Raw genomic sequence first — 20,532 nt, forward strand, 5'->3', positions numbered from 1 at the left:
TAGTCCTTAAAATAGTGCCTAATGGGCACACAGAAGGCACTCAATAAATGTGTTACATGAATGAATGAATGAATGAATGAATGAATATAAATATGATGGATCCTGAGCAATCAAGACAAGGTACTTTGATTCAGCAAGTTTTTAGAATTTTTGTTTGTCTGTTGGCCAAAGCTTTAGCCCCTCTGGTGTGAAGACAGAAGAAGGGAGTGAGTCAGAGTAAGGGGCAGCAGAGCCTTTCTCACCCCCTTGCAGGGCAGGAGGGCTCTAAGTTGGCTGTTGCTTTATTCCCACAAGTTTGCCTATATTGTCTTTAGATCTGAGGGTGGAATGACTTTCTGGGGCCTTTGAGCTCTGACTGTGGAAATCACTAGTTGACAAACGTTTTAATGGCACTGCATTGCCTTGCGAGCTTCCGTTTTGTTCCTACTCTCTGAGATTAGCTTAATGTGTTGTCATCAAAGTTCCTAAGACAATTGCTAAATTTTCTTTCCAGGCTCAGGCTGCATGAAGAAAAGGTTATTAAAGATAGACGACATCATCTGAAAACCTACCCAAACTGCTTTGTGGCAAAAGAACTGATTGACTGGCTGATTGAACACAAAGAAGCTTCCGACAGAGAGACGGCGATTAAACTCATGCAGAAATTAGCAGACCGGGGCATTATTCATCATGGTGAGTTGAGAGGAAATGAAGGTCGAAATCTTCTGTTTCTGACATGAACCTACCCATTTCAGAAAGAGAACAATGTACTTTATTGTGTTTCCTGTGGACTTCTCCCAAATCACATTCCCTTCCTCCCTCCAAGAGGTATTTATTTGGGTTTACTTTCTTTTCTATATATGCATCTCTGCACAGTGTATCATATTGTTTTACATGCTATAAACCATTATAGAGATGCATGTTTATTCTTTTGTAACTTGATCAACAGCTGTTGTGAGATTCATCCCTGTTGATAGTGTATCTCTAGTTTGTTCATTTTCACTGCTCTGTAGTATTCCATTTTTAAATATGCCATCACTTATTTATCTTTTCTCCTATTGATGGAAATTTAAGTTATTTCCACATTTTTGCTATTACTCACAATGGGTCAGTGAACAGCCATGAACATGTTTCCTTGAAATCTCTCCCCTTTGCACATGCTGTTTTTCCACTGGGCTGGAATGGCCTTTCTCCTTACTTTTGCCCAACTTCTTACTTATCCTTCAGATCTGCATTCACGTGCAACTATTCAGGAAGGGTTTCATTCCTCAAGGCTGGGTTAGGTATTCCTCCTTTGTGCTCCCTCTGCAGTCTCTCCTTTCTCTTCTTTTATAACCATTATTGCAATTTGCCTGTTGGTATTTCTCTTCAGCTCTCTAGAATGTAAATTCTTTGAGGCTAATCTGCCCAATATATGCTCAAAAAGAGTTTGTATAATGATTGATGAATTTAATTTTGTCACCCTCTTAATAGATGATGATGATGATGATAGTTAATAATACTGAGCACTTATTCTGTACCAGGAACTGTGCTAAATTTTAACTCATAGAGTAGGTGTATTAACTAGTGGATATTTGTGTGCTTGAAAAATTAGGTAGTGAAAAAATTCTTTTTAGTATAAAGGTTTGCAGAAACTTCTATCAACTTCTGACACCAACTGTAAATACTGCAGTAACTCATTCAATGCAATTTTTACTCTACCCAGAGTGAGGCCAGACTCCACAAGATTTCCCAGCAGGTCTCAGTCACACATTTGGGGGCCTAGGCCATTTGCACTTCTGATTAACTGGCTACAAATTCAGGGGTTCCTACCACCCCTTTGGGTACGATAATTTGCTAGAACAACTCACAGAACTCACTGAAAGTGCCATTCTTAGGGTTATTGTTTTATTATAAATATACAAGTAAGAAGCAGCTAGGTGTGATTGTTGGAATCAATGCCCACGTGGTTGAACTCAATCTCCAGACCCCTAATCACTTGGTTGGTCCTTGGGGTGTGGCCAGCCCCACCCTGCCGTCTCAGTAGCATAGGAACTATGAAGTATGGTCCTGGGCCTGCTATTAATAACTAAAGACACTCCAATCACAGGAAATTCCAAAGATTCAGGGATTCCCTCTCCAGGAACTAGGGAGAAAGACTTGCCAAGCCTTTCTTAAGCTACAGTTAGCATCTTATTTCCCTTGAGTAATTAAGTAAGAGTGATTTTTTTTTCTCATTTACCCCTCTGTCTATATTGTGTTTCAGTGTGTGATGAGCATAAGGAATTCAAGGATGTCAAACTCTTCTACCGCTTTAGAAAGGATGATGGCACCTTCCCATTGGACAATGAAGTGAAGGCCTTCATGAGAGGACAGAGGCTATACGAGAAGTATGTCACATGTGAAATCCCTACTCTAATCTTGACTTGTAGAGAGAAACAGGGCTATTTCAGTCTTTAATCATATTGACTTTTGCCTGGCAGTTCTATATGGGCTGATTACATAACTGTTCTTTCTTTGCCAGAAATTACATTGCTTTCATAAGCTTCTTAATAAAGAATTGATTTAAGTAGTTTTTTTCTATTTTAAGTCAACTTAAAAAAACTCCAGAAGGAAAAAACAAAAGGATGGAGCTTGATGTTTGCTCTCAAGTGGTGTGGGTGCCCTTTCCCTCTTTTAAATCCTGTTGTATAACTTGGAGGTGTAACCTTGTAAATGCCTAGAGAAGTAGTATCAAGTAGGACAAGTTCAGGCTCAGTTCTGGTCAAGAGATGAGTAGTGAGAGAACTTCAATTAGCAGGATAACTGAAAGGAATAGCCTTTTAACTTTTTTGAAGAGATGATATATTGTAGCCCGGAAGTTTTGGGGTAGTGTGTCTTGAGCCACTGAATGGACAGCCTCTGAGCTGATGTGCTGCTCTGTGCTCTCTTTTCCTGTCCTTCCTTGTTTTTTTTCCAGGGCAATCATTAGAGAAAGGAGAGCAGGAATAATGTCTCCTGTCCCTCTCCTTCACTCTGGCTGCCTTTCAGGGCTTCAGGACTTGAAAACTACTTATCACATGCAAGAGCTGCTCTGTGATGCTGGAGGAGGTGGGGAGCAGGGCAAGTGTCTGATTAAGTAGCATGAGGGCTAAGAGCCCAGCTTTAGAGCCAGACTGGGTTTGAATTCTAGCCCTGCTAGCCTTGTCGGTTTACCTTTGTAAAGTTTAGTGTCTTCCTTTGTGAAATGGAAGTAATTGTAGCATTTCCTACTGCTGCTGTGAGATTTAAAAGAATAAACTGCATCAAGTATTTATGTATTTAGCTCAGTATTTCATGCATGTAATAAGACCCCACAAATGATAGCCATTCCAGGTATTAATTAACACGATATTAATTACTGCTCTTGATTCCGTCCATTCTGTGTTGTGTTTTGCTCTCTAGCCATCCCAGTTCTATTCTCCAGTGTTTCTGGAGCTCATATAGTCTAACCCCTTAGTGTCCTGATACGTACTAGTTCTTTCACTTGCTTTCTATTATACTGAAGTCGAGAAAATCCCTCATCTCCCTGACTCAGGCGAATTTCAAGGGAAGGGATCTGTAAACATGTCCATTTGTATATTTGAGTGTATGTATGTATTTTGTTGCTGTTCATACCTTCTTGAAAATTTACTCCAGCCCCGTCGTCTATTGCTTCTTCCCTCGCCTCCTGTACACCAGTCACCCCAAACTAGGTGTCTCTGGATTGTCTGGGCCTATTAATTAAAAATATTTATTGAGCTCTACCTCATGTCAGGTGCAGTTATAGGCATTGGCAACATACAGTGAATCAAAGATAGACAAAACCCCTGCCCTCACGGAGCTTGCTTTCTAGTTGAAGAGGCTGATATTAAAGTGATAAACCCATGAAGATGCCATGTAATATTATACAGGTGCTGTTTTACATGGGGGAGGGGGTCGGGGAGGACGTCCGTGAAGAGGTGACATTTAAGCCCTGAGGCTCTCTCATGAGAGCATCCCACAGGAAACAGCAAGGGTGAAGGCTTTGAGGCGGGAATGTGCCCTGCATATTAAGCATAGCTAGGAGCCCAGAGTGTCTGCAGTGTGGGAAGTGGAGGGAGAGTAATAGGAGATGAGTAGTAGGAGATGATATGGGGCCCTCAAAGCCATGGTTAGAATTGAGGGTTTTCTCTTAAGAGTAACGTGAATCACTGGAGAGAGGAGAATAGGGAAGTGACAATCCGATGTCCTTTTCACATTTGCTGTTCCCTGTGCCTAGAAGACTTCACGCCTGAGCCCTCTCTCTAGCTCACTCTAATTCCTCCTGGTTTCACCTTCAATGTGACCTTCCCCGGGAATCCCTCCCTACCCCCTTAAGACTGCTCCTGTGTGTTTACCCCATCAAAGAGCTGGATTAAAATTTCTTCTTTGTTTCCTGCATTAGGCTCTAAGCAACTTAAGGGTAAAGGCTGCCTCATTCTTCTTTGTATCTCTCATGGCTTAATACATGCCTGACAGATTGTAGACAATAAATATTTGCTGAAAAGAATGAATAAACCGATCCCTGGACAGGTTGATCAGTATTTCTGTACTTTTCCTATGTGCAGTTGATTTTCTTTTCATTAGTGTTCAATGTTTCATTGTCCAAGTAGATTTATTTCTTCAAACTGCTTCTGAAATTAGCACTGGGAAAAAGTAATTTGATAAGTACTTAACCTTGGGTGACCTAGCTGCTGCCTGGCAAATCTTGGTCCCTTCTTTAGGTTGTGGGAACATGCAGAGGGCAAACTTTGGGCCCTTTGGAATGGACAATTTAGTTTAACTATTTGATCAGTTATTGTATCTGCTTAATTAGTTCTATGTATCTTCCCTCTTTTCAGGCTATCTTTTCTACTAATCTCAGCATATACTGTAATTTTGTAAGTTTTAGATAACTTTTTATAGCATTAAGAAATGAATGGTTGATTTTGTTTATAGTCTATCTTTTCAAGTATTTCATTTACTTTAGTATTGAAAATATTCCCTACATTCTTTTGGTCTGAACCCTTGTATAGGATACCTCTAACATTTGTGAGGGAAAGTCTCACAAAAATATTTTTTAAAAATTATTTAAAAATAATAACAATAGATAATATTTGTTGATTGCTGACTATGTATCAAACATCCTGACTAATCCATTTTATTTCATCATCATAACACCCCCACTCCCCACCCCGAGTTAGAGGCTATCATTGTCGCCATTTTATGGATGAGGAAAATATAGCAAGGAGAGGTTAAATCTCTTGCCCAAAGGAACCTTACTAGTAAATAACCAAGCTGGTATTTAAACCCAGGAGCTCAGAGCCCAGCCTTGTTGCCACAGGGCTATTAATAAATCCTTCCCACTCGCTTTAATGAAGATTAAATGGAATGAAATAAACTTTCACTTCAAAATGTAGTTTACCTTAAAATGTAATACAGTGTTTATGAGATATCTAGGATATGGAATTTTCTGTAAAAATGTACTGAAAATATTCCAGGATTTTAAAGTAGACATTGTAAAAGGAAAGTTAAATGTTTCTCTTTCACGGTAAATTTGCATGGTACTCTTTCAATACAGCAAATACTTCACTGCCTCTTATTTGTAAATTCAGCTTCTCAAAGTTCTTCCACTAGATGATCTCATCTGACCCTCCCTACAAAATAGACAGGCACATGTTATCGTCCGCACTTTCAGAGGGAGCATCTGGGACCCAGAGCAGGGAAGTGATGTGTGTGTGCCGATGACATGGCGTGAGAGGGACAGAGGCGAGACCTGAACCCAGAGTGGCAGGTGTTGAGGCTGTAGCTTCCTGCATAGCCTCTGCCAACTCCGAGGGGCTGGCTGTATTGTCAGTGTTTTCTTTTGGCTTTTCACTTGCTTGATTGCTCTGGGTTATTAATAGGACTTTGTGAAACTCAGTCTCTGGCTGAGGTTTTGCTGAACTGTGCTGATTTTTGCGTATCCTGGCTTTCTAATTCACAGTGGTGTTTCTCAGCTGGCTGTTTTGTAGGGCATCTCAATACTAAAATTTAAATGACTCTACTGCCTCTTAGTGTCTGTGTCATTCCAGTTACCTTAACTCAGAGGTACTCGAACAGTGCTAGTTAAGAAGCCAGAAGCTGGCCCTTTCAAGTTGCCCCAGTGTGAGGAAGTCAGAGTGAGAGCTGGCATCATGAATCCAGTTGCATAGTGACTAACAGTGGGATTTGGAGTCACACAGCCCTGGGTTCAAATCCCAGCCTCACATCTTGCTTGCTCTGTGACGTGGAACAAGCTGCATAACCTCTCTGATCTGTAGTCTCATATGGAGATAAGACTGGGACCCACCTGGAAAAGTTGATGGGGGGATTAAAGGAGATGCACTTGTGCAGTGCTGAGCACAGCGGTTGGTACAGAATGAGAGCTCCAGATATGTCAGCCCCTGTTATTACAGTACTAAATAATAAGGTAAATAAATGATACTTACCATTCTTGTTTTATCATATTATTTTTAGAATCAGCCTAGTGTCGTGGTGAAGAGCCCAGGAGCCACATTGCCTGGGTGTGAATCCTGGCATCATGCCTTGGGGCAAGTGGCTTCACCTCTCTGTGCCTCTATTTGCCCACCTAGTTAATGGAGAGATGGATTGTACCAACCTCGAGGCTTCTGGGAATTAAATGAGCTTTGTCCACTGCATTTAGGATAGGCCTGGATGAGAATAAGCACGTGTGAATATGCACCATTACTCATGTCCGTGCTGCCAGCTTGAAGGGAGTGTTAGAAAGAGGCTGTGTGCTTATGGATGGAGGCCCAGACTTTGTTCTTTTGGGGAATTCATTTAAACACGTTCAGGGCACTTTCCGCTTTTGTCAGCAAGCACCACTGAGCCTTCACTATGACTAGTCGATGAATAGAAGATACAAAGAATAGGGCATAGCATCTCTCAGGAGGGGCTTACAGTTTCCCACTTATTTTTGCACAGGCACAAATACCCCAGACACACAATATACTCTCATTAAGTAATGCTTTCCCCAAAAGTACAATTTTTAGTTTGCAAACACAACTTTTGTAAGCATGATAAATATCCATAATTTAAAAAAACAGCATTGAATCTGTTTACACTACCTTCAGATAGTGGAAGGTGTTTTGGATGCCATTCCAAACTGCAAAACCTGATTATCTCTCAGCTGTTGGCAAAATAGACCTCTTAATGAAAAAAAAAAATTGAATTCAGAATTATCAAATGCTTTATATGTTGGCATATAGAATTAACTGTAAAAGAGAATTACAAGTATGAGGTTTACTTTTGGTACTTATTCCAAAATTTAATGCACATTTTAAACTAATCTTGATTTTCTGTCCAGACTATAGAGAGGAAAGGTCTCAATTCTAATTTAACCTCAATCTTAATATGGGGTTAAATCCCTTCTAGGTCTGGTTTATATGGACAGCAGTCTAGATTTTTTTTCTAAAGAGCCTTGGCTTTCTCAGCAGCAGTAGTTTCTCTCTGTAGCCTCTAGTAGTCCACTACCTTGATTAGGTTTTTAGACCTGATTGAAGAATTGGTTTAAAGGGCCTTTATGTCATTCGATCTCGTCTGCATTCCCACTGCTTGCTTTATATTCTCTCTTGCGTAGGACTGAAAAGCAATAAAAGGCAAAAACTATATCCAAAGAGGCAAAGCCATTCTGTGTCTTTATCTTATCAGAGGTTTCTCTGCCATGTGCCTCTGGGCTTCCTCCTGCTCCCTCCAAGTGCCTGGTACAATAAATATTTGTTGAATGAACAAAGGAAACTACATGCTGTGATTGCTGTGAGCTGCTGAGCTTGCCCCGTGAAAGAGCTACAGAGAACTTGCTTTTCATGAGAGGCAACAATTGCCAGAAGCTTACCTGCTCTTGCTTCGTTGGAGTTTACAAAGCATTTTGTACATTAATTTGTTTGACCCTCAGTACAATTCTGTCAGTTATACTCAGAAGGCATAATTAATTCCATTTTGGATGGGGAGAGATTTAATGGCTAACATAAATGCTAAGGCTGGAGTTAAAAACAAAAACCAAAATCCAAAAAACCCCAAGCTTTTGACTCTGTCTTGTTCTAATTCCAGTATAGAAGTGCTTATGAAACTAAGATCCTGAGTTCTGCAAACTGATTCAAATTTTATGTTCAAAAGATATTTTAACTATTTTGCAAACTGTAATAAAAACACTTTCTAATATATTATATGCAACATTTTCATACTTTGGAGAATATGAGTATATTTACTCATGTGTGCTGCCCAATTAATTAGTCGTTTCATAGAATCTTGGAATAAAATGTTTCCCATCTTCTTGATTAATTGAAGCGTCCCAAGATTACAATGTAAGTGGCTCAAAAATTGTTACCTTTTGTAACTGCTTGTCTGTGTAACTCAGGATGATTGTGATCCTGTATAATTAATGTCAAGAACTGTGAAGAGTCTGAGATTTTACCCTACTTGCTGGCTAACAAGTTTGCCTGCCAGTGTTCAGTGGATGCTGAGAGAAGACATGAGGTGCCTGGGTCAGATTCATAGGACAGTTTATTACTCAGCAATAGCAGTAGCCAGAGTATCAGCATTTTCTTAAACTGGCTTCCTGAGCCCCACAACCTGTAGGGCAACGATAAGGGCCAGGTGATGCCTGTGCACATAGTGGGTTGTGTTACAGAAGAGGAACCCCAAGCTTGGAGAACCTGAATCTTTTATAATGGTCTGCCAGCACACCTGCCCTCTATCCCAGAGGGAGACATTATCTTTATTATACTGGATTGAAATCGGCCCTTTAGTTCCAGAGAGAGACATTATCTTTATCTTCCATGTCTGTTCACTGTGCAAACATTCCTGAAAAGATAGTCTGGAACAAAAAAAAGCTGTCTGTGCTTCTGCTTGCAAGACGTGAAGAAATGACAGAGACCCCTGGAGAGTTGTCTCCCAACAAATAAAAATGGACAAATTAATTGATTGTGGGAGCAGCAATAATTACCCTCACCACTCCTATTTCTATATTTTCTGTGTTAATCAAAGCTACCTTATAGGTTTCACTGTATAACTTTTATAAGTAAATATTTTATAAGCACAAAATTTTAAAAATGAGATTCCCTGTTAAGACTTCATTTGAGAAAAGAAGTTAGATACTTAAAAACTATGTTAATTTTAAAGGGCCATCATCTCTTCCCATGGGGTATTTAACAAAAACTTTAGAGCAAAACCTTAGTGGTTTCTTTGTTTATGTGCAGCACTGTGTAGAATCATGGGAAGTTTTTTACCTAGAACTTTATCCTTGTTGGATATTCCCAATCATCTCCTTTTTTTTTAAATTTCTTTATAGGTATGTCACACCTGACAAATGTCTAATAATTTACCCCTCGGGGGATTAAAGAGATGACATAAAACGAACTCGCTGTTTTAAATATCAATGAAAATTTTAATGAAAATTTTATACTGCAGTAATTTCCAAATAACATCTGTATCTAAACACTGATGAAGAATAACTGCAGTTTTAAGTATGTAAGAGAGTGCACATGAATGGCAAAAATAACTGGCCCTAGTTCATCTAACTTTCTAAGCTCTCTGAACTTCTGCAGCTGCAGCTTGGCCTTGCAGGGCAGGACCATCTCTGGAGCACATCTCATGGCTAGTTTGGTCCAGGTAGCTGAGCTCAGTCCATTCCCCTGGGAATAGAACCAGTTGATTCTTTTTGTGTTTGCTTGCGCCCAGGGACTAGGAAGTAGGGGTAGTAAAATGCTCCTGGGAACCCAGACCTATTGGAAACACAGAAAGGGGGGTGCAGCGAGAGGGAGGGATGCAGGCAGACTTAGTGCACTGGCAAGAGAAAGACAAAAGCAAGGTGATTTCTCTACTGTTAGGGACAGATGCTTTTGATCAGAGTTGTTGAAGAAACAGCAGACTAAGTCTAAAGATGTTGGGGATGATGATGAAGGCAGCAAACAAAGGGTGTCTAGCCTGTATTGATACTTTTTGTATGCCAACCGCTTTGCATGCATTTTCTTATTAAAATTTCATTCCAAACCAAAGAGATAAATACTGCTATTGTCCTTTTGACAAATAAGGAAATTGAGGCTATCCAGGTGAGCTAACTTCCCTAAGTACACACAGCCAAAAAGCCTGGGAACCAACTTTGAATCCTGGTTTCCATGATTTAACTATTTTTCAGCCTGCAGCTTCTACTTCTCAGTTTCCGCAGCTTCAATCCAAGGTGGTATTGTATTGAACACCACTAAATAATGGTAAGCAGTATCCAGCTTAATAAAACTTTTTTAATGGGCCTAAAAACAGTGTCCTTCTTTTAGCGCCTGCTGACTCCTTGGGTCAGGTTTTAGAAATCACATTCTTCTTATCATTTCTTAGAAATGCCACTCTCCCACTCCTGTATAATATGGCATATTATAATACAGGGCGATTTGTTAACAGGCAGAACAGGAGACAGGCCAGCTGTACTTGTCAGAAGTCATCAGCCATTGATTGTCATCTCCAGATTTCTCATTCCCATTTATTATTTAGAGAAATGACTTGAATTAAAGGTAAACAGGATGCTGCTTGAACAGGGGACTGGATTCATTGAGATTGGAAGATTGACTGGTACTGGTGACCTCTGCCAAGTTTTCCTAATCCTGTGTAATTGCAGGGCTACAACCCAAGTTTCTGTAACACTGCTTTTGCCAGTCTATCTCTGCAGTTGTCAGCTTGGTAGAATGGAAAAACATTTAAGAATTCTAGAGTTGGAAAGACATGGGTCAGAGTTCCTTTGCTACTTATTAACAAAACATTTAGCCTTTCTGAGTCTCTGTGTTTTCATCTGTAAGATGAGAAGAAAAGAAAACACAGTGGAATTTCAGTGGAATCTTATCAAATGCAGGGCATATTATATTCCTGATATATAAGGAAAAATGCATATTGCCAAAGGGACCCTTGTGTTATCCAAGTTGCATAAAAACATATACCTTTATACACTAGAATCACATTCAGCATGGCAGGACACAGCCTGTGGGCTGGACGTTTCCGTTTGTCCTTCCAGATCCACTCTCCACCCTTTTCCACCTGCTATGGGCCCCAGGAGGCTGACCTACGGGGATGTCTTCAACAGGCTCCATTGCCCCCTGGCTTCTGGCTTGGCCCAGACAATGGGAAGCACCAGCAGGTGACAAGGGAGGATAGTGAGGTCAAGGTAGTTACTCCCCTGCTCCTGTCAGGTCTTTGACTACAGCTCTCCCCTTTGGGCTCTAGAAACCACCTCTTCTTACCCTTCAGGCCTGGAGGTATTGATGCCATTGCAGTCAGATAGTCCAAGGAGCATCACCATCCCTTTGGTTTCACTTGATGCTGTCCATCCCTTTATTATAAACTGTCGTCCATTAGCCAGTTTGTACATCCTGTTGTTTCCTGCTGGCCCCTGAATGTAGAGCCTGTGAGACACACTAGGGACCTCCCATCTCTTAAAGAGACAGGCAATCAGAATTGCCCATACTCTATAAATGAAAAATTCACATGATCTGTTTTTTCTTCTGAGTCTGTATCACGTATGATGTGATGGTTGAACTTGGCACATGGTACTCTTAGTAGCCACTATTGTGCAAGTGTGGGATATGATTGGATTATTATGAATTATCTTGGCTCCCTTCCTCTCTTCTGCTGTAGTACCCTGGGTTCTAGCACAGCAGCCATCTCTAGATGTTTCAGTCTCTTCAGCCCGACTGTAAGCTCTTTGAGGTCATGGTCCCTAAGGTGTTACACAACTTTGGAGCCTCCATGTCTAGCGCATAGTAAGTACCCAATACTATGAAGTGATGAATGGATAAATGAATGCATGGGGATTCTTGTTTAGCAAAGAAGACAATGGGTAGACCCTTCTTTCCTTTCCTAACCTATGGAGTGTTTAAATTTGAATAAAACCAGCAGTAGACACTTGCTGGTCTAAAGCCACTCTATTCCTGTTTGCTGGTTGTAGGTTCTGATCATAAACTTTCAGAGAGGAATAATTATCATTTTCTGAGCTCTTACTCTGTTCTAGGTACCATGCTAAGTAAATATTCTTCATACATTGTTTTATTTAGTCCTTCTGACCCCTCTAATAGGGAGAGATTTTCACCATCTATTTACAGGTGAGGAAGTGAATATGAGATGGGCTAAGTAACAAGCTATAAACCCTCCAGTTGCTCAAGTGTGATCCTGGCTCTTCACTTTTCCACTCTTGGCATTAAAAACCAATGAGCTTTCTTGCAGTGGACCGGAGGAAATACGTTGGATCCAATGATTCTCACATCGAGTGTCAATTTATTCCATCTTGAAGAGATTAAGAACCCAGTGTCTTTTCTACAGGAAATAGCTCTTGTTTGTTTTTAAGTGTTGAGATTCTAGAGTGACTGTACCAAGGGGGAGGGGAAGAGTGAGGCTGTGCCAAACATTCTGCAACAGGGGGTGGGGGAGAAAACACAGAGCAGAGGAGGGGCAGGGCGCTTCTAAGACAAGGAAAAGTGGAAATTCAAGGAAACATAAACGTGGTAGGAGCAGCTGGAAATTTTTAGAGGAGAAAGGTATTCTTCCATTATTGAAGGCTTTGTGCGGAGGCTCCCTCAGCTGGTAGCTTTGTGTTAAGTGCAGAGATGATTCCAAGAAGTGTTATTGCTTTGTTGTTTTTGTTGCTTTGTTTGCTAAATGAAAACATCCCTGCTTAATTACAGTCCCTTCACACAGAGCTGAGGAGGGAAAGCAAAGGCGCATTGTTCACCCAATGGAAAAAGCACCAAATCGACAGAAAGTGTTTACTAATTTCAGAACGTCTAAAATAAGAGTCTTTCAGATCAGAAAGGGAAAAAAAATCTAGATAACATTTTAAATTTTACTGAAGTATAATATACGTAGGGTAGAGTGCCTATAACATAAGCATACAGCTCAATAAATTTTCACAACCAAACATAACCTGTGGAACCACAACAAATAGTATTTGTCCTGTGTATTCCATCATGGTTTACTATCCTAAATAAAATTAACTTTTACACTAGTGTTAGCATTTTCTAGAAATATGAATTTCATTTTTACTAATTAAACGTTTTTGAACTTTTTCTGTTTCACGTTTTACATGGATGCCTCTATTCCCTGCTTAGAATTGGTTACTCTGGCCTGTTGGGACTGTTATTCAACCACTATAAGGGTCAGCTTTCAAGGATATGTCTGTGAGTGTGTGCATGTGTGTGTACCCGAGTGTATTATTTGTTCAATATCGCTGTGTACCAATTGGCTAAATACCTTATATCCAGATTAGCTCAGATTTTTACAACCCTACTGAGGAATATATTATTGTCCTCATTACATAGGATCATGTAGCTCAACCACAGCTTGGAAATAACAGTTCAGAGATTTCACACCCAGTACTGCTTCCCATTGCTGTCACCAGCAGAGGAGAAGGCAGTCAGCCAGATCATCCTCAGATTCCTTTTGCGTGGCACTGGTGTATTGTTTTGTATTCATTTTATTTTCTTCCCACCCCATGACAGATTCAGAAAGAACCCTGAGGTGTGTCCTGTCTATCATATCTCACTTTTGCAGACCATTCCCTTCTCTCTAATCCTTGCTAAGTGATGGCTGACAGTCTCTTAGCATCTGCGTAAACCCCAGTGGCTCCCACTGGCCTAGATCCAGGTGAGCAATTGGCCCTTTGGTGCCAATGACCCCTGCTGGTTTCCAGCTAGTGGGGAAAATCAAACTAAAGAAGAGGATTTTCCAACTTCCAAGAACTTTGTTTCCTCTGCCTGCTCACAGTCTTCCAGAGTAGGAACCTTGTCCTCCTCCAGTGTGAGGCAGGGTGTCCAGTAACGCATGATCCATTTGTTGAATTGAAAACAAGATAGCCATTCTGGAAAGTGAAGAGGTGACTGGCCATCATCACACAGAAGGATAATTATGCTGTCATCTCTGTTATCCTGATGGACACTAGTGAGCTCAGAGTTTTTCCCTAGGCCCTGTAGGATAACTTCCCAGCCCCTGGGCATGACCTATGAAGTCTTGCTGACTAGTCTCTGCTTACTGCCCATGCCCGTCTCCCTCTGCCTTGCTCTCCTGCTCTCCTGCCAAATTCTGAACTGGGTGAACTGGATCTCTCCCTTACCCATGCCTTGTACTCGCTGCTCCTTGCTCCTGTCTCGTCTCGCTGTCTCCCACAGCCAACTCCCATTTCTCATTAACTTGAAGCTTAAAAACTCCCTCCGGTAGATTTAGATATTTCATTCTCTTGCCCTCCCCTGTTTCTATATATACCTTTACCTCCTTTATAGTTTTAATCTGCCTTGCACATGGGTATTTTAATATCTGCCTTTCCACTGGACAGTAAGTAATTTGAGGGCAAAGGCGATGTCTTTCTTTCTGACCCTATAGAGACATAGAAGATGCTCAATAAATATTTATTCAATGATGGAATGAATAGATGAAATTACCAAAGTAGTGGTTTTAAACATGTTGTACGAGAGGGAGTTTTCTAAATATGGAATGCAAGAATCTGCTGGAAAAGAGGGACTATGATGCTTCTGTTTCCACACCGCTTCCATAAATATGCAGGCAAAGCGCTCCCACTCGCACGTGGCTTGACAACCTGCAGAAAGGCAGTCCCTGCTTGCTATTGTGATCGGTTTTAGCTTGATCGCTCCGTCTTTCCTCTTTTAAATATATTCATTTTCCCTAGTTTGTATTGTCTTCAGTTTTTCTTCATCATTCTGTCTTACCCCTCCTAAACTTATTTTCTTTCCTTCCTTGTTTTTGGTAGTAAGTCATTCTATCTTCTAATAATTATGGAAGCACCCAAATGAAATAATAACCATTTCATTAAAAGGAGTCTTTCATTGTGTTTTAGAACCCAGCTTCCTTTGACAGTTGTTTGGAAAAATTAACAGAGGTTTGAATTGTTTTGAATTAAGAGTAAGAGTATTTGTCTTCTCTCTTTCTTGTGTAATTTTACAGTTGTGGAACTATAGTTGAATGTAACCTTTTAGGACAGCTGTGGCCTTGGAATCTACACCTGGCTTCCATCTAAATTGATTCAAGTTCTGAAAATGACGGTAGAATACGACAACATGAAAAACTGGGGAACGTGAAAATTACAACTTCAGTTCCAAAATGTCAGTCTCTTTCTGAGCATAAAAACCAGCACTGAACAGTCCTCATTCTCATTCCAGGTGATTTAAAATAGCAAGCAAAGAGGAAGGGTTATTATCCATCAGACTCAAATAATGTGCTCCTTTCCTATTTCTGTGGTATTCTTAGTTTTCAACCAATCAGTCAGCAAATATTCATCGAGCACCTAGTGTATAGCCCTTGCTAGGCACAGTTTTCTAAGAAAAACATTTAAGACCTGGTGTCTGTCCTTTAGGAGCTTCTAGTTTGGCTGGAAGGAAAAAAACAGTGCATTAAAAATTGAGAGGATGCATACTAAATCATGATTCTGACATTCAATTAAAGGAGAGATGTGTGTGAATTGTTTCTTAGTTGGGAAATGGTTCATAGAGGAGTTAGGACTTACTTTAGCTTTTTAAAGCTGAGCCCCACTATCTCATATAGTGCCTTCGTGTGAGTGAGAGCGAGGCACTCTTCCCTCCAGGCTGGTGCAGCCCCTCACCTCTACATAGGACTGTTCACAGGGAGCCTGGGCTTGGTTTCAGACCTACAACTGGGTTCCTTTGTGCAGTGAACAACCTGAATCACTGTACAAGGAGGCCCCATTTTACAGAACAGCTTGGATTTCTCCAGGAGAAAGGAAGGAGGGAAGATGTGGGGCAAAAACCTAAATGAGGATAAAGGTAGCAATGAGTGTGTTCTATTCAGTGTATAATATGGAGACAAATGAAGGAGGGTAGAGGATACTTGTTGACAAACATGTTAAATGCTTTTTTCTTCTCCCTTTCCCTCCCTTTTTCTGTCATGCAATATTTTTACCCATATATTTTAACTGAAGAGCTTTCTGTATACTATTTTCAAAACTAATTATTATGAACATTGTATCAATTTACCTGTATAGCGTCTGTTTCATAAATAATAGCTAGTACTTTAAAATACCAATGCTTGTCTAAGCATTTTGCCCTAATTAATGCTTTCTAATGACATAAGTCAATGGTATATATTCAAAACTATATATTAGTAGTATACATCTAAATATAGAATTTATACATTGGGAGCTAGTCTATTATATGTCAGTATTAATGTAAGCATTTTGTCAGGAACCAGTCATCTGGTTTAATATAAACTTTCTATAACTTCTTCATTAATAACATTTTCACCCAGTTACAAAAGTAGTACATTATCTTTGTGGAGAATTTGAGTAATAGAGAACTCTATTAAGGGAAAAGAAAAATTCCCATGCTAACCCAGAGATAACATTTTTAATATATTGGTGGATAAATTTTTAATTTTTAAAGCCAAATAATGGTTATCATATATAGAGTTTTATGTTTTGCTTCTTAAAATAGTTTATCATTTTATTAATATGTGATTTTTTTTTTAAGCTATCTCTCTAAATTCTAAAACATCTTTTTGGTTTACTAGCTCCACAGTTCATTTTGGCTCTCTCCCCAGTTGGTAAGCTCCTGCAGTATACTATTCACATATGTTCCCACATTATATAGGGCCTCAGCTCTTTTGAATTTTTTTTCAATGTGCAAGGAGATCGCTATCAGCTTATTTCTATTCCTGAATTGGCCTTTAAATGTGGCAGTTCCTTCTATTGTAATGCTGCCTTCCCCCTGGGTTAACAGTGAATGTGGGAAATCTGACTCAGATATATATTCAGGGAAAGGGCTGAAATCAGCTCACATGTGCAACCGGAATCTTGTGTGTACTTGCAGGAGGCAAGCATTTATTAATGCTTAACAATTAATAAGGTGTGTGACTTTATGTTTGATTGTAGGCCAATACATAACAATGCTGGCTAAACCTAAATCTGTTCTAATAAATGTAAGATGTTTCCGAGTATCATACACACTTCTGATTGCTAATTGGAAGGAAAAGATCATTCTTGTCTATAGAAAGGCAAGCAGAATCTCAAATCCCACATGGAACAATAATAATAATAATATCAACAACAACAACAACAACAGTGGTTAAAATGTATTCTGTTTATGGTGTGCCAGGTGCTGTATTTTAAGCTTTACATACATTATCTCACTTAAGCCACCCACCAACACCTGAGCAGGCACGATTTTACAGGCAGAGAAGCAGAGTTATGTAGCTAGCAAGAGGCAGAGTTAGGATTTGAAGCAAGGTTTGTCTGACTTTAAATCTCATGCTTTAACCCCCTTCCCCAATACATTCACAAAACTTTGAATGTGGAAATTGCCTTTCAGCTGCCTGATTAAAATAGTGTAATAGCTAGTCTCCAAAGATTGCCCCAAACATTTACATCCTTTCCTATATGTGCATGATGTTCTTGCCATCAAGAGGTGGAACTTATGTCCCCTCCTCTTGAATGTGACAAGGGTCTGTGATTGACCAATGTAATGCAGGGTAAGTGACATTTTGGAACTTCTGAGCCTCAGCATTAAGAAGGCCTGGTTTGGCTGACTGATTTTTTTTTTTTTTCACCTTTTAAATTCAATTTTATTGAGATAGATTCACAAACCATACAGTCATGCACAGTATATAATCAGTTGTTCACAGTATCATCACCACATAGTTTTGCATTCACCACCACAATCAATTTTTGAACATTTTCGTTACCATACACAAAAAAGAATAAGAATAAAAATTAAAGTAAAAAAGAAACCCAAAACATCCCATAGCCCCCACCCCTCCCTATTATTCATTTGCTTTTCGTCCTCATACACTGGATAAAGGAGTGGGAGCCACAAGGTTTTCACAATCCCACAGTCACACAGTATAAGCTATATAGTTAAACAGTCATCTTTAAGAATAAAGGGTACTGGATTGCAGTTCAAGTTAATGCATTTTTTTTCCTTTTTAATTTTTATTGGGATTATTCAGATACCATACAATTATCCAAAGATCCAAAGTGTACAATCACTTGCCCCTGGGTACCCTCGTAGAGCTGTGCATCCATCACCACACTTAATTTTTTTCAATTTTTAGAAACTTTTCATTACTCCAGACAAGAAATAAAGTGAAAGATGAAAAAAGAAAAAAGGAAAAGGAAACTCGAATCCTCCCCTATCCCTAACTAACCCCCCCCAATTGTTGACTCATAGTGTTGGTGTAGTACATTTGTTACTGTTTATGAAAAAATGTTGAAATACTACTAACTGTAGCATATAGTTTGCAATAGGTATATATTTCTTCCCTATATGCCCCTCTATTATTAACTTCTAATTGTATTGTCATACATTTGTTCTGGTTCATAGAAGCGATTTCTAGTATTTGTACAGTTGATCATGGACATTGCCCACCATAGGATTCAGTTTTATACATTCCCATCTTTTGACCTCCAACTTTCCTTCTGGTGACATATATGACTCTGAGCTTCCCCTTTCCACCTAATTCACACACCATTCAGCATTGTTATTTATTCTCACATCTTGCTACCGACATGTCTGTTCATTTCCAAACATTTAAGTTCATCCTAGTTGAACATTCTGCTCATACTAAGCAACCGCTCCCCATTCTTAAGCCTCGTCCTATATCTTGGTGCCTTATATTTCATGTCTATGAGTTTACATATTATAATTAGTTCCTATCAATGAGACCCTGCAATAATTGTCCTTATGTGTCTGGCTTATTTCACTCAGTACATTGGCCTCGAGTTTTTGTCATCAACCCATTTTTTTAATATGGTTTTGTTCACTCACCATACATTCCATCCTATGTAAATAATCGATGGTTCTCTGTATGGTCATATATTTATGTGTTCACCACCTTCACCACTATCTATATAAGGGCATCTACATTTCTTCCACAAGGCAGGAGGGAGAGTCAAAGAAGGCAGAAAGGCAAAAGAAAGAGGAAAAAAAAATGACAGCTAGGAAGCGGCAAAAGGAAAAATAACCTTAAATCAAAGTAGAGTAAAGAATCAGACAATACCACCAATGTCAAGTGTCTAACATGCCTCCCCTATCCCCCCCTCATATCTGCATTTACCTTGGTATATCACCTTTGTTACATTAAAGGAAGCATAATACAATGATTCTATTAGTTACAGTCTCTAGTTTACGTTGATTGCATCCCTCCCCCAATGCCTCCCCATTTTTAACACCTTGCAAGGTTGGTATTTGCTTGTTCTCCCTCGTAAAAGAACATATTTGTACATTTTATCACAATTGTTGAACACTCTAGATTTCACCAAGTTACACAGTCCTAGTCTTTATCTTTCCTCCTTTCTTCTGGTGTCTCATATGCTCCCCACCTTCCTCTCTCAACCGTATTCATAGTTACCTTTGTTCAGTGTACTTACATTGTTGTGCTACCATCTCCCAAAATTGTGTTCCAAACCACGCACCCCTGTCTTCTATCACCATGTAGTGCTCCCTTTAGTATTTCCTGTAAGGTGGGTGTCTTGTTCACAAAGTCTCTCATTGTCTGTTTGTCAGAAAATATTTTGAGCTCTCCCTCATATTTGAAAGACAGCTTTGCTGGATATAGGATTCTTGGTTGGCGGTTTTTCTCTTTCAGTGTCTTAAATATATCACACCACTTCCTTCTTGCCTCCATGGTTTCTCCTGAGAGACCCGCACATAGTCTTATTAAGCTTCCTTTGTATGTAATGGATCGCTTTTCTCTTGCTGCTTTCAGGATTCTCTCTTTGTCTTTGACATGTGCTAATCTGATTATTAAGCGTCTTAGCATAGGCCTATTCAGATCTCTTCTGTTTGGAGTACACTGTGCTTCTTGGATCTGTAATTTCACGTCTTTCATAAGAGATGGGAAATTTTCATTAATTATTTCCTCTATTATTGCTTCTGCCCCTTTTGCCTTCCCTTCTCCTTCTGGGACACCAATGACACATACATTCTTGTACTTTGTTTCATCCTTAAGTTCCCGGAGACGTTGCTCATATTTTTTCATTCTTTTCTCCATCTGCTCCTTTGCATGTAGGCTTTCAGGTGTTTCGTTCTCCAGTTCCTGAGTGTTTTCTTCTGCCTCTTGAGATCTGCTGTTGTATGTTTCCATTGTGTCTTTCATTTCTTGTGTTGTGCCTTTCATTTCCATAGATTCTACTAGTTGTTTTTTTGAACTTTCGATTTCTGCCTTATGTATGCCCAGTGTTTTCTTTATAGCCTCTATCTCTTTTGCAATATCTTCTCTAAACTTTTTGAATTGATTTAGCATTAGTTGTTTAAATTCCTGTATCTCAGTTGAAGTGTACGTTTGTTCCTTTGACTGGGCTGTAACTTTGTTTTTCTTAGTGTAGGTTGTAATTTTCTGTTGTCTAGGCATGGTTTCCTCTGGCTGACTGGTTCTTGACAAGGGAGCCAAGACAATTCAGTGGTAGAAAGAATAGTCTTTTCAACAATGATCCTGGAACAACTGGATTTCCACATGCAAAAGAATTAAGTTGGCCCCTTACCTCACACCATATAAAAAATTAACTCAAATGGGATCATAGACAAAAATCTTAGAGCTAAAACT

At 39.6% G+C, this 20,532-nt stretch overlaps 1 protein-coding gene across 1 annotated transcript in view; it reads left to right on the plus strand.

The window, feature by feature from the left end:
* Positions 1-20,532, plus strand: part of DEPTOR (DEP domain containing MTOR interacting protein) — a 160,955-nt gene that overhangs the window by 53,595 nt on the left and 86,828 nt on the right. The window contains exons 2-3 of the mRNA XM_037802794.1: positions 494-672; positions 2,225-2,348. Of these exons, the coding sequence (XP_037658722.1) occupies positions 494-672; positions 2,225-2,348 (303 nt within the window). The remainder of the gene's footprint in view (positions 1-493; positions 673-2,224; positions 2,349-20,532) is intronic.

The sequence above is a fragment of the Choloepus didactylus genome, chromosome 14 (genome assembly GCF_015220235.1).
Source record: "Choloepus didactylus isolate mChoDid1 chromosome 14, mChoDid1.pri, whole genome shotgun sequence".
NCBI classification, from domain to species: domain Eukaryota; kingdom Metazoa; phylum Chordata; class Mammalia; order Pilosa; family Megalonychidae; genus Choloepus; species Choloepus didactylus.